Source organism: Meriones unguiculatus, chromosome 5, assembly GCF_030254825.1.
Source record: "Meriones unguiculatus strain TT.TT164.6M chromosome 5, Bangor_MerUng_6.1, whole genome shotgun sequence".
Lineage (NCBI taxonomy): Eukaryota > Metazoa > Chordata > Mammalia > Rodentia > Muridae > Meriones > Meriones unguiculatus.
In genome coordinates this window covers 640,295-653,617 of record NC_083353.1, presented here as the reverse complement: position 1 = coordinate 653,617, position 13,323 = coordinate 640,295, and the positions used below count along the sequence as shown (strand labels likewise).

At 40.0% G+C, this 13,323-nt stretch overlaps 1 protein-coding gene across 5 annotated transcripts in view; it reads right to left on the bottom strand.

The window, feature by feature from the left end:
* Exoc6b (exocyst complex component 6B) overlaps positions 1-13,323 on the bottom strand; it is a 436,866-nt gene that overhangs the window by 141,469 nt on the left and 282,074 nt on the right. For all 5 annotated transcript variants that reach the window (XM_060383430.1, XM_060383428.1, XM_060383429.1 and 2 more), the window contains one exon: positions 6,593-6,734. In XM_060383430.1, coding sequence (XP_060239413.1) covers positions 6,593-6,734 — 142 coding nt within the window. The remainder of the gene's footprint in view (positions 1-6,592; positions 6,735-13,323) is intronic.

The following is a 13,323-nucleotide window of genomic DNA, read 5'->3' as shown; positions in this document are numbered from 1 at the left end:
TGTTTTCTATAATAAAGTGTATGTATTATTGGCATAATGCGAGAAAAACCTCTGAAAGTCTTGGAGAGATATTTATATGAGTGTGCCACTGTACACCATAAAGTAGTAGGCAGAGAAACACACACGCCAATGTTATTAAAAAGAAGCTGGGCAAACCAAACATCTATGAGAATAGAGTTAGAAACTAGAAAAGGGCAAAGCAAGACCACTTTCGTGCAGAGCTACCTTCCCGAGAGAAAGAAAATGTCCTACAAAAACCTATTAGGGACAGATTCCAGGTCATTCTATAGAGCGAGAAACGAAAGGGTACCTAAACAACGCATGGTTGTCTTGTTGAGCTGAAAAGACACAAACTAGAGTGCAGGAGGCATGGTCATGCTTCTTGAAAACTCTATCAGAGAAGGGTCTTGGGGGGCTACTACCGTAGCTCAGTGGCACATCACTTGCCTGGTATAGGCAGGACCCTGGATTCTAAATCAGCACTGGAGGAAATACAATCAATATTGAGATTTCACCTTCATTTAACCAATGCAGAAAGTGATAAAAACTCAAGTCACTAGACAGAAAAAGAAAAAAAGATGATGCTGAAAACCACAAGTGTTTCACGGGATACTTGGTGATGCTATGACCCAAAAAACCTGCCTCAACCAATTTTAGAGACATATGGTTTAGTTGAGGTTTCAATTCAGGGGATTTCCGTCCCACCTATTGGGGAAAGCATGGTAGCATTTACAAGAGCAGAAGCATGTGGCAGAGATCCCTCACCGCATAGGAGACAAGAATGCAGAGCAATACAGGAATCAAGGGCCACCAATAATCTTCAATGTTCTGTCCCTAGTGATATGCTTCTACAAGCCTCATGTCCATTGTCTTAAAGGATAGCACCACCATCGAAAGAACAATAAAACATGAGCCTGTGGAGGGACATTTCAAATTATAACCATAACAGGCACAAAGCTGTGTGGTGTTGGGAGGGACTTTCCCAGACCGAGAAGGTGTACTTAGTGTTTCCAACAGCCAGGATGCAAAGGTCTTTCCAAACTCTCTTGCATGGTGGACAGAACCCTCCAAAGGGCTTTGCTTTGAAACTGTGTGCATGCAGGCTGAGACGAAAGGCTGCTCTAGAGCCTGTGAATACTTAAGAGCATCACTTGAGTGTATCAAACCAATTAATTCCAAGTTACTTACATGGAATTTTAATCTTTATTATTATTATTATTATTATTATTATTTTGAGACAGGGTTTTTCTGTGCAGCCTTGGCTATCCTGGACTCGCTCTGTAGACCAGGCTGCCCTCAAACTAACAGAGATCCGTCTGCCTCTGCCTCCCTAAGTACTGAAAGGCATGTGCCACCTTGCCCAGCTGAATTTTAATCTTTTAAATTTAAACATCACTGCATGAAATTTAAAATCTCAAAAATTCAATTATAACAATGATAAAAAGTACAAAGAATTAAAAAGTGTAACTCAGAACCGGAGGGAAAAATTAATCAGAAAATAATGCTGGAAAACACAGCGATATAGGAACTATTTGAATAGCTATATTAAAATGTTCCAAATGTCATCAGGTGCACATATGTAATCCTACTACTCAGGGAGGCAGAGAGGCAGATCTCTGTGAGTTCAAGGATAGCCAAGGCTACACAGAGAAACCCCGTATCAAAAATCCAAAACCAAATCAAACCAAACCAAACCAACCAACCAACCAAAAAAAAAAAAAAAAAAAAAAAATCACAGATGTTCCATATGTCAAAGAAGATAAAGGAAATGCAAAGTGTGGGAAAACAACTAGTTGAGCCCCAGCTTGAACTACTTACTACATGGGGGAAGAAACTGTTTTAAACATCAAATCAAATCAAAGAAAAAACTGATATAACAAAATATGTAGAACAAAAATATATAGAACAAAATATATAGCTGACCCAAACTTAAGAGTTGTCTTAGTCAAGGTTTCATTGCTATGAATAGACACCTTGACCACAGCAACCCTTATAAAGAAAAACATATGATTCGGAGATGGCTTACAGTTCAGAGGTTGAGCCCATTGTCAGGATGGCAGGGAGCATGGCAGGGTGCAGGCAGACATGGTGAAGGGTTTGAGAGTTCTATATCTGGATTGGCAGGCAGCAGGAAGAGAGAGTGACACTGGGCCTGGCTTGAGCATCTGATACCTCAAAGTCCACCCCAGTGACACACTTCCTCCAACAAGGCCACACTTCCCAATAGTAGTATTATAGCCTATGAGCCTATGGGGGCCATTTTCATTCAAACCACCACAAAAGTAATTCTTAATATTAAAATGTTCATACTGGAAAAGAAAAAAGATCTTAAATTAATCTAAAATTCTATCTTATTTTTAAAATAACAGCAAATTAGCTAAACTTAAAGGTAAGCAAAATCATCAATAAATGAGACAGCTGAAAAAGGTTCACTCTCTCTGCACCCCCACACACTCGGGCCTTCTTTGTGTGGTACCTCTCTATGAGCTGGTGTTGGCTTCTTTATATTATGGAGTCCTTGGACTCTACAAGCAGCATTTCCCTGAGCACCGGGATGTTATGTCTTCTCTCCCAGCCTAGTCTCTCAAGTCAGGAAAGGCTGTTGCTTCCATATTCTGTTAATCACAATGAAGGCAGAAATCTGACTAGACTCAACAGGGAGAAACTGTCATCTCTCAGTGATACAGCCTCAAAACTCTGGGAAAAGGGATGGCAGAAACACTGCTGGGGATGCCCTGAACAGTGAATGTATACTATAGGATTGTGTGATACAGGCATCATTTCCCTCAAATCTGAAAAACTACTTTCTGCATCTGTTGTGGCATGAATCTCACTACAGGTTCTTTGAGTTTCTGTGTATCTGAAATACTTTTATTTAGTTTCCATTTTTCAGGTATATTTTCTGAAAGACTCAAGAGTTTTACATAGGTTGACAGGTTCCTTTTTTTTTTCTTTTAGCACTTTGAAAATGTCACTGCACAGTGTTCTGATTTGCATGTTGCTAAGTTCAAAATAACTCATGCCGTTTCCCCCACTTTGGCTGATTTTTTTCTTTAAGCTTCTTGGAAAAAAAAAAAAAATAGGTCAGCACCTTTTCCGAAGGTGGAAAAATGATCTGTCAGCCATGCATTATAGCCTTTACTACTATTTGTGACAAGTTTTTCCTACACAGAGCAGATCTCCCTGGAGTTCACTAGGGAGCCCAGCGCAAGCTGAACTTAAACTTATGATGTTCCTGCCTCTTACCTTCTGGTAGCTAGAATTATAACAGCTCATTCTTAAAATTACTGAAATGTATTAAAGCATCTAAAATTTTACCTTACTTTTAAAATAACAGCAAATTAGATTACTTTAAAGGAAAGCAAATCAAATCAAATCAAATAATTATTACATAAATATACGGCATTTTCAAGAGCTATTATAACACATTTCCACATCTATGTCATTAGTAGGCTCACTAATACTTTCTGCCTACTTCAAATTATGTTGTATGTCATATTTTGCAGTTTCTTGCATGTGGGTTATTCTGTTTGTTTTGGGGGGGGGGGGTTTGCTATAAAATTGTGGATGATACATGTTTGAAAGTATGTTATGTGCCCTTCAAAAAAAGCCCAAGATTCCCAGAGATAAAATAAAATGTTTATTTTACTTGCAGAGTACTTTTATTTCATCAAGTCTTGCTGCTAGGCTTAAAAGAGTGGGGCAAGACTGCCCCTGGGTTAGTTTTAAAAATAGGCAAGAAACTCAAATAACTCTGTAACAAGGAGACATTGAGGGGGTTTTGTTTTGTTTTAATGGACAAAGGATATGAATCGACATTTCTCAAACAGGTGATAAATGGCTAATGGGTATACAAAACTGGTCAAAATGGAGCACCACTGCACATCTGTGGAACTAGCTATTATCACACAGACAACAGAGGGCCAGCTCGAGTTAGACTGGGTGCCCTTCTGGAGGACCTAAGTTTAATTTCCGGCACCCACATAGTGGCTCAAACCATTTATAACTTCAGTTCTAGGAGATCCAATGTCCTCTTCTGGCCCCAGTGGGTACCAGGCATGCACATGGTACATACATATACATGCAAGCATAACATTAATGTACATTATCTTAAAAAAATGATAATAGAGAGAGCATGAAGGAAATGGAACCACATCCCGGAAGAATGTGAATTCCTACACAGTAGTTGATCTACTTCAGATAAAATAAAATCTTTACCGAATGTTTTCCATAGCAGACAACAGCTAGGACATGAGCTCTGCCATCACTGGGTGAGTAGGTAAGAAACTGTGGCTTCCATACACAGTGAGCATTACATGGTCTTTACATGGAAAGAAACACTGCCATTCATGACAGAAAGGAAGTTCTGGAGGCCATTGTGTTAAGTGAAATAAACGAAGCACAGGAAGACAATACTGCGTAATTTCACTTGGGCGAGGAGAGGTAAGGCCTCTTCCGCACTGCACAAGTAGAGGTCAAAGGGTTAAAGTCAGCCTGACGGCCGCAAGATGAAGATATTCGCGGTACAACGTGGTGACTGCAGGCGTGTGCTACAGCCCAGAAAAACTCTGAGTGGATACAAAGGGAGAAACAGGTGTGGAGCAATATACAATTTAGTTCAATTTAGCTTTCTACAACACACACACACACCATACTTCTAAACACGCTCTGATGACAACTATATGCCACCAAGAAACAAGCTGGCAGCTTCCGTGGAGCCTGAGCCGCACTAAGCGGTGGTCTAACTGGCACACAACATGTTTTACTAGGCAGCTGTGGCCTTACGGTCCCTGGATCCCGAGGCACCTCAGACTGCAGTGGCTGCTGTGCTGTCTGACAAGCATCGCAGGGCCCCTGCGTCTACCAGCCTGCTGGTGAGCACAGGCTCCACTGGCGCCCACTGCAGATTCCCAGACCCTCCCCTCTCACACCCCAGCTGTCTCACTAGCTCTCTACCCCTCATCTGCTGGGATTTGTATTCCTATTTTTACTGGTGAGAGTGCTGTTGTGTTACTGTTAAGCCGTATTTACAGATGGAAGAAGCCAAGGGAAACACAGCAGCTTCTGTGATGCTACTCTCTGGAAGACTACAGCCTGTACTGTCTATTGTTCAGCTCATGGACATAGCTGTTTCACACAGTTACCTAATTTTTCAGATGTTTTTGATGGCTAGAAATAGAAACCCCCATGAATATCATTTAAAAGATCACCAAAGGAAACAAACTGGGCAGTTAATGTAAGTGACACAGGGAGGGACGAAATTAAACACTCCTACCCAGCTACAACACTTATGAACTACTACAGTTACCAGCATGACAAGATGTGGCAACCAAAAGCTGTCTAACTGGAATTAAGGCCCACTCAACAGAAGGGAAATCATACCTGATACTGGAAACCTCACCAGCTTCCTAGGGCCGGTGAGCTCAATGACCTTAGAAAAGAATTTCCTGTAATTTCTTTGGTAGACCAGCATAATCTTGCACTATATTCTAAATCTTATCCTTATATCCAAAGATCAATCTATCTACCATCTCTCATCAAAGAAGCCTCTCCTTTACGGCAAATGGAGACCATCGAAAAAAGCCACAACTGTACATAATGCAGAGATCAACAGATCTGGGGACACCCAGTCTAAAGGGACACACCTACTATACTGCTTATGAATCTATGGCTCATGGGATGTGGAGAAGAAGGGACGGAAAGACTGTGACAGACAGAGCACTAGGGGGAGTCTGCTGTGAAAATGTCTCCTAAAGATAGTTGCATGGAGCAGGATGTGGTAGTGCACGCTTGTAATCCCAGCTCTCAGGGACACAAAGGCAGGCAGATCTCTGTGAGTTCAAGGCCAGCCTGGTCTTCAAAGAGAGTCTAGGACAGCCAAGGCTACACAGAGAAACCCTGTATCGGAAAAAAAAGAAAAGAAAAACAACAACAACAAAAAAGATAACTGCGTAAACAAGAACAAAACAATGGCAATGCCAAATGACCATGTTAACAACGAACAATGAGCATCTGACAGCGGCACACTCCTAGACAATGAAATAAAGCAACTAGTGGTTATTGGGAAAGAGTTAGCTTCTCCTAGGGAAGAGTCCCTTATTGGTTGACCAGTAGTGTGGGAAGTGAAACCATACAAATACCACCAACAAAAACATACTGTTTGTATATACATATTTTACACACACACACACACACACACACACACACACACACACACACACACACATATATACAAACAACTTGGTATGTAATAATAATAAAGAAAAACTTATAAAAAATATAAAAAACTTATAAAAAATATAAACTTGTATGCTGCAGAGGTCATGGAAAGTTAAATGGAAGGTAGCTGGGATGGGCTGAATGAAGAAAAGGGAGGAGAGAAAAGATATGATTATATTTCAATTAAAACATATTTTAAAGAGCCAATAGAAAAAATAAAAATTAAGCAAAACATCCTGTAAGATACCTTTACTATCCAGAGTTTTGACACCATGAGGAACATTGATTCTGCAGACTTAGAACTGTTTGGTTTTTCTATCACATCAGTGACAACGCTTCTAAAACAACACGCAACGATGATTCACTGACTTACGTTCACACTCTCTGACATCCAGGTTGAACTGTTGTAATGCTCCCAAAGTGAGCTGCCTTACTTCTGCTTCTAGCAAAAGTTGCATCAAGGATGTGGCTAAATGTTTACAAGCTGACATACAGGCTGTCTGGGCCACCTTTCCCTGAAATACAAACATGTAAATCAAAAAGTTAGTGGATTAAAATGAAATGCCATCTAAACTAGTTTTTATTAAAGACAGAATCTCAGCTATTCCAGGATGGTTTCGAACTTGCTATGCAGCTAAGAGGACCTTGAATTTCTGAACTTACTGTGTTGGAGTTGTAGGTGAGCACTACCATGCCTCAGTTATGTGGTGCTGGGGTCAAACTGAGTCTTTGTGCATTCTAAGAAAGCACTCTATGGACTGTGGACATTACTGGATATGAAAGTTTAAGTAATTTATTCCATTCTTCAATTAATAATTTATTTAAGGTTCTTCCTATTATGATACTCGTATATCTAATAACCTTGGAATTAAACATATATTAATTGCAATTATTTTAAATACTGGCTCCATCCCACCAGTCACAGTAATTAACAGTAAGCTATATTCATACAATCCAACTATAAAACCAAGAAGCATATTTTAAAAATTAACAGTAAAGAAACAATATTCAAAAATGGTAAGTAAATTTGAGAAAGAATATCACAGAGAGAATAAATATAAAAAGTCTCTTCAAAAATTCCTTACAAATTCTAGCAAAGGTCTCTAGATATAAGCCAGTGCAGAGGAATATTAATTCAGAACATGGCTGTTCTGGCAAGAAATCACATCTAAAGACCTGCTAGGTCTGTATGATTTGGCTGGCAAGAGATTACATCCAAAGATCTTCTAGGTCTGTGTGATCTGGCTGAATTCAAACACGCCTTTAATCCAGGAGACAGAGGCAAGCAGTTCTGAGTTCAAGGCCAGCCTGGTGTAGAGCAAGTAAAGAAAAGCTTAGGTATAAGCGTGGTGCAAGCTTTACTCTCAAGCAATGAAGGTAAAGGTAGTTTGTAGAAGGAAACACCCATGTTTGAAAGTGATGTCTAATTGAGTGGCAGAAAAGGTGACAAAACAGAGAAGATTTGACAGAATAGGGTACTCCCAATTCTCATGAGAAGAGACAGCAAAGAGAAGCTATTGAAGGGACAATTCCGAGTGAGAAGAGTCTGTTTTACTGGGACAGTAATAGAGAAACAGGCTGCAGAGAAAGAACACAGGTGAAGACAGAACGAACCAGAGAATGAAAAGGAGCCAGAAGATTAGAAAATAAAATGCTGGAGTTAGCTTGAGGCCAAGCAGGGCAATTCAGGGGCCGAGAGAAAAAGCCAGAATGAATAAGTCAGCTCAAAGAGGAGTTTGAGCCAGAACAGCTGATTTGAACAACACAGTTCAGAGCTCAATAAGAACAAAAAAGGGTGAATTTAAGTCTCAGATGCTAAAAGTGTACTAGGCCTCGGTTAGATTGTACAGAGGCCAGAAGCTTCCAGGACTAGGCCTAGGTTAGATTGTACAGAGGCCAGCAGCTTCCAGGACTAGGCCTAGGTTAGATTGTATAGAGGCCAGAAGCTTCCAGGACTAGGCCTAGGTTAGGTTGTACAGAGGCCAGAAGCTTCCAGGACTAGGCCTAGGTTAGATTGTACAGAGGCCAGAAGCTTCCAGGACTAGGCCGAGGTTAGCAGAAGGAGGCAGAAGACCTTGCAGACAACAACTGAACGAGGTAAATAAAATTCATTTTTATAAGCCAGTATTTACTGCTTTATGACTTGTCTGTAAACTCAAAAGAAAAATGGCCTCCAAGATGTAATTAAAAGTGTGAATTTTGTTTTCTTAGAAAAGACTGAGATTTACAAATAACTTCTAAGATAATTTTAAAAATAGAGTTAAGATCCAGGTGTGGTGGCACATGCCTGTAATCCCAGCACTAACGGATGTAAGTTTGTTAGGCCAGCCTGGTCTACAAAGTGAGTCCAGGACAGCTAAGGCTACACAGAGACACAGAGAAACCCTATCTTGAAAAACCAAAAAAAAAAAAAAAAAAAAAAAAGATTTAAAATTAATATTTAACTATCTTTATGAAAGCATTCAAAGCACTTACCAATTCAGTACTATTAAAAACACAACTTATGCTCCTGGAAGACATCATTAGTTGCTGTCCTACTTTGCATCAGAAGTGGCCATTATTGATATTAGGTTACACTTTTGCACTCTGTAAATGCTGTTCTGAGGGGCTGGGGTGTGGCTGCGCTTGCCTAATGGTACCTGCAGCCTTAGGATCCAAGTCCAGCACCACAAAGAGGAAAAAAAGAAAAAAAGAGAAGGAAAAAGAAATGCTATGGTGACTGGTACACAACCAGAAACAACAGGCTGCTCTGTATGACAACCTGTGGCCATTCCCGAAATCACATTACCCTTATTAGGTACTCTAACATAGCCTGTCATGGATGTGACTCTTTTGGATTATACCTTTAAGCTCTCTTCCTCCTTAAACAAGAAGTTATCACCCCCCTCTTTTCCCTAGTACATGCATGTGGAGGTTGGAATCATCTCTTGTATAGAGACACCTTAGGCCAATGCTTAACTTAGGCCCTGACTTGCTACTCTTTCGGTGTATTCCCTGAATGTTTCGGGGGAAGTGGATCCTGAACATCCCCCCCTCCTCTTTGTGCGAGTCCTGGTAACTCTTCATCCTCTGCACATTGGCAAGTTTCTGTCTATTTATTATTATTATTATTATTGTTATTATTAGCCTGTTCTCATATATTCTACTTCACATGTGGAAAAATTAGCCTTAACTTCCCAGGAATTCTAAGGCCCATTTCTTACTGTATTCCTCAAGATGGCTTCTTCAACACCCAACCACTTCCTTGAACACAGGAGTCACTTTGTTCTAAGCTCTGGCTAAGGTCTTCCTAGGGCAACAGTTTTGGCATTCTTCAGGTTCTCCACCATGAGATTGTGGGGTTTATGATTATCTTCCTTCTCTGGGATCACTACCCTTGCACTGCTGGCTGTCTACCAGTAGTAAGCATTTGTCCAGAGCCTGAGGTCAAGGCTGGTACTAGTTGCTGTGTCGTGGTTAGCAATGGGCATCTCATCTTTTTTTTTCCTGTAGTATACATATGCTAAGTAAATACTGATAATTATAGAGGGATAATCTTATTTTTCTTCTAAAATTTCATCTATTGTCCTCTGGTTCCATCACACTATAAGAATCCCACTATAATTCTTACTACCCTCTCAATGTGACTTTGTTCTCTACCGCCTTTTAAAAGACTCTTTTTATCTTTTAAACACAGGGTTTCACGTAGACTAGGCTGACCTCAAACTAGCTATTAAGCTGAGGAGTGCTCCTGAACTCCTCATGTCTCTACTGCTGAAGTATTAGAATTAAAGGCATGTACTATACCACAAACACTTTAGTCAGTGCCAGGAATGAACCCAGGGCTTGATGCACGCTGGGTAACTATCCTACCACCTGAGCTACTTCCCAACTCCATTAAGATTTCTTTTTCTCTACATTTAACATCAGCAACCTCTACGTTATTTACCTCCAAAAAGTGTTCTTTCAATGTACTATACATGTCTCCAGGAGCTTGCACAATTTGGAGTGAGGTATCTTCTCTGGTATGGAAGTACCTTGAGTACCACTTCCTTAAATGATACATTTTACTGCTATCTCTTTTTTTCTCCCCTGAAACACTGAGTAGACAGGTCCGCTTGGACTCAGTTAGTTGCATGTTTTGTTTTTTTTTCTATGATGCACTCAGTAGGAACCATAGTGCAATCTTGATCTTTTTGAGGGGTACTCATATATGACATGGTCCTCTGGTGATGCTGGGCAGCAGTGACAATGGCGATACACAGACACAGTATATCAAGAGCCAACAGCATGCTATGCCGGACTGGTGTTCAACATGTTACATACATTCTCAACTTCCTGTTGGTCACTCAGGTTTGCTAGGTGAATAAAATGCATCTTTAGATCTTTCAACAATTCTCAATACATTTCCTTTTTCTCTCTATGTGCTTGGGAGTGGGAGGCAAGAAACCTTTCCTGTTTCTTTTTTCCTCCAACTTCCTTCTGTTTTTGGACAAGATCTTGTGGTATGGTCAAGACTAGCTCAACCTTGAATTCCCATTTCTGCTTACCAAGTACAACTAACACAGCTACTCTGGGTGCTTCCTACAGATCTGATCTTGTTTGACTATCTTGAACTCAGTGTTGAGTCCATTGTTCAGTGTGTTTAATGTACCTTCCAAAACTCATGCAATAAAACGAGTAGCAGTAGTATACACCTGGAACCCTAACACCCAAAGGGTAGAAGTCCAGAGTTTGAAGCCAGCCTAAGACAACCCCCTCATGTCCCCACCCCATATGAGTCTTTAATTGTCGCTTGTGGTTGTTGTTTTTGTTTGTTTCTCTTTATGTTAACATCAACATGCAAATCACCTCAGTGTCTGCACCTATCAACTATGTGAACGTTTATTCTTCTTACTAGCATTTTAGAAAGTCTTGTTTTGTACTTGTACCTTGCAGTTCAGATTCTAAACAGAGTTTAGATTAACTTCTCAGCCTCAACAGGGTTTGGAAATTTGTTCTAGCAAGCAGTTAAGACAGTTGGTTGTCTTGGCTCTTTTAGACTCATTTTAGAACCTCATTGCTATGGTTCTATGGTCATCTTGCCTTTACTCTTAGGGCCTTGTTGTTAGTTCCTATACAGGGCCCTTCTGGCATTTCAACTAAACAGCATAGTTTTCATCAGGTCTTTCCAGGGACACAATCCTCTATGTCTGGCAACATGTGGAATATTTATTCAGTTCTCAGTCTTTAACAGCAATTGTCTTCCAAGTCCCCACAGTGTCTATCTGCCTGCATGCCTTAACAACTAGCCAACAACTAAGAGTAGCTTGATGAATATTTTTGTTTGTTTTAAGACAGTTTTTTCTCTTATTTCATGTCTTTGGTATTCTGCTTACCGAATTATTGACCTACTGATATCACAAACATTGACTGAAGCACCTCCTTCATTAGGCAATGCTATGATTTTATATTTTCTCAAAAATTTACAGTGGTTTATGACTGGAAGAAAAGTCCAACATTAGTGTTACCTGGACAGTATCTCAAAATAATCTTTCTTTTCCTCTTTAAAAATTTTGTTTTCAACTTTTTAAAAAGACATCCTTATTCTGTAGCCCATTCTGTCCTCACACTCACACCAACGTTTCTGCCTGAGGCTTTAGAGCGGTAGCATCACAGGTGGGCACATCATGACATCCAGCAATTGCAGGGTCGCACTACACATCCCAGCCTGGCCTCCAACTTGTTAGCCTCCTACTTCAGTCTCCTGGTTGTTGGCATTATAGCATGTGATACCACACTTGGCCCAGAATCCTTGTAATTTACCAATTTATATTCAACCAGAGGTGAAAGTCATTTGAAGAAAGTCTTCCTAGTCAACAGTCTCCTGTGTCTGAGTACTAAGCACTCTGTACTTCCCATCACCACTAGGCAAACATCTTTACTTCCTAAAAAAGTCTGCATCTCTTTTGAAACTGACAATAAAGGATGAAGAGTGAAACCATTAATGAGTGCCCATATATAAGCATGCCATAGAACACTGGTTTTAACCTTTTTCTTCATTTTACCATGTGCAAACTAAGATTATTTTAATGGTTGAATTAAAAAGAAAAAACAATGCTCCTTGTAGCACAGTTCCTCGCTTGTACTAAGTGCTCAGCAAGTGCCACACACTTATAATTTTTATTCCTGTGGTGCTAAATATGGAAAAGTGGTTAAAAAAGCCATTGAGTATATGTGCTTAAAATGTGTTTTATAGATACAGAATATTTTATTGCTCATGTCTTCTAATACATGAATTTCTACTTTTAAACAAAGTAATTCTGTCTGGGGCAGGAAGTGAAAGTGTGCTTCATTCTCAAGCAAATCAAGGAACACATGCAATTAAATGCTAAATTGAGTAGAATGAACCCTCAAGCCCTATCTGATTTTATTTAAAAAAAAAAAAAAAGTTACAAGGCCGAAAGAGCTACAGAAGTTTCACAGAGTGGCGGAGATTGCTAGGTGAGCTTCATCACATCCCAAGCACAGCAAGTGGACAATTCCTCAACTGACATACAAGCCAAAATAAATGAAACATAAAGTACTCTACAAAGAACAGCTACTGAACTTTGGACTTCCACAGAATGAGTTCTGCTCACAAAACACAAAAACTTCCTTTCTCTCTTCATAACTCCTGTTCAAGTTACCGGTCAATTTCATTCAGCCTTCCCATTTAACACAGAAATGTTTCTGAAGGCATTTAGTCTCTGTCATGCTTGCCATTTTACCAGACGACAGCAACCTAGATGCCAACAAATCAGACTCAAATATTAATGAGCAAAAGGTCATGATGAGGTAATCTCCAAGGTTATACTGGTTCCTGTTCTCTGACCCTATCCAATTCCCCCTGCCCTTTCTCCCGGTCTCTTTCTACATACATTTACAATCATGGGCTCATTTTCAAGACACACCCTCTGGACTGTAATTTCACTTGAAGTGTGTTTTAAGTGGAGGACTCCCAGATGCCAGCTAGCAACCTAAGGGTGACTGGCAGACACAAGAGTTCCCCAAAAAAGGAAAGAGGGAAGCCCACTAAAACCCAAATTTGATTTTGAAATTTGATTTCTAACTACTAGAACGTGGGTAAGAGGAGGAAAAAAGAAA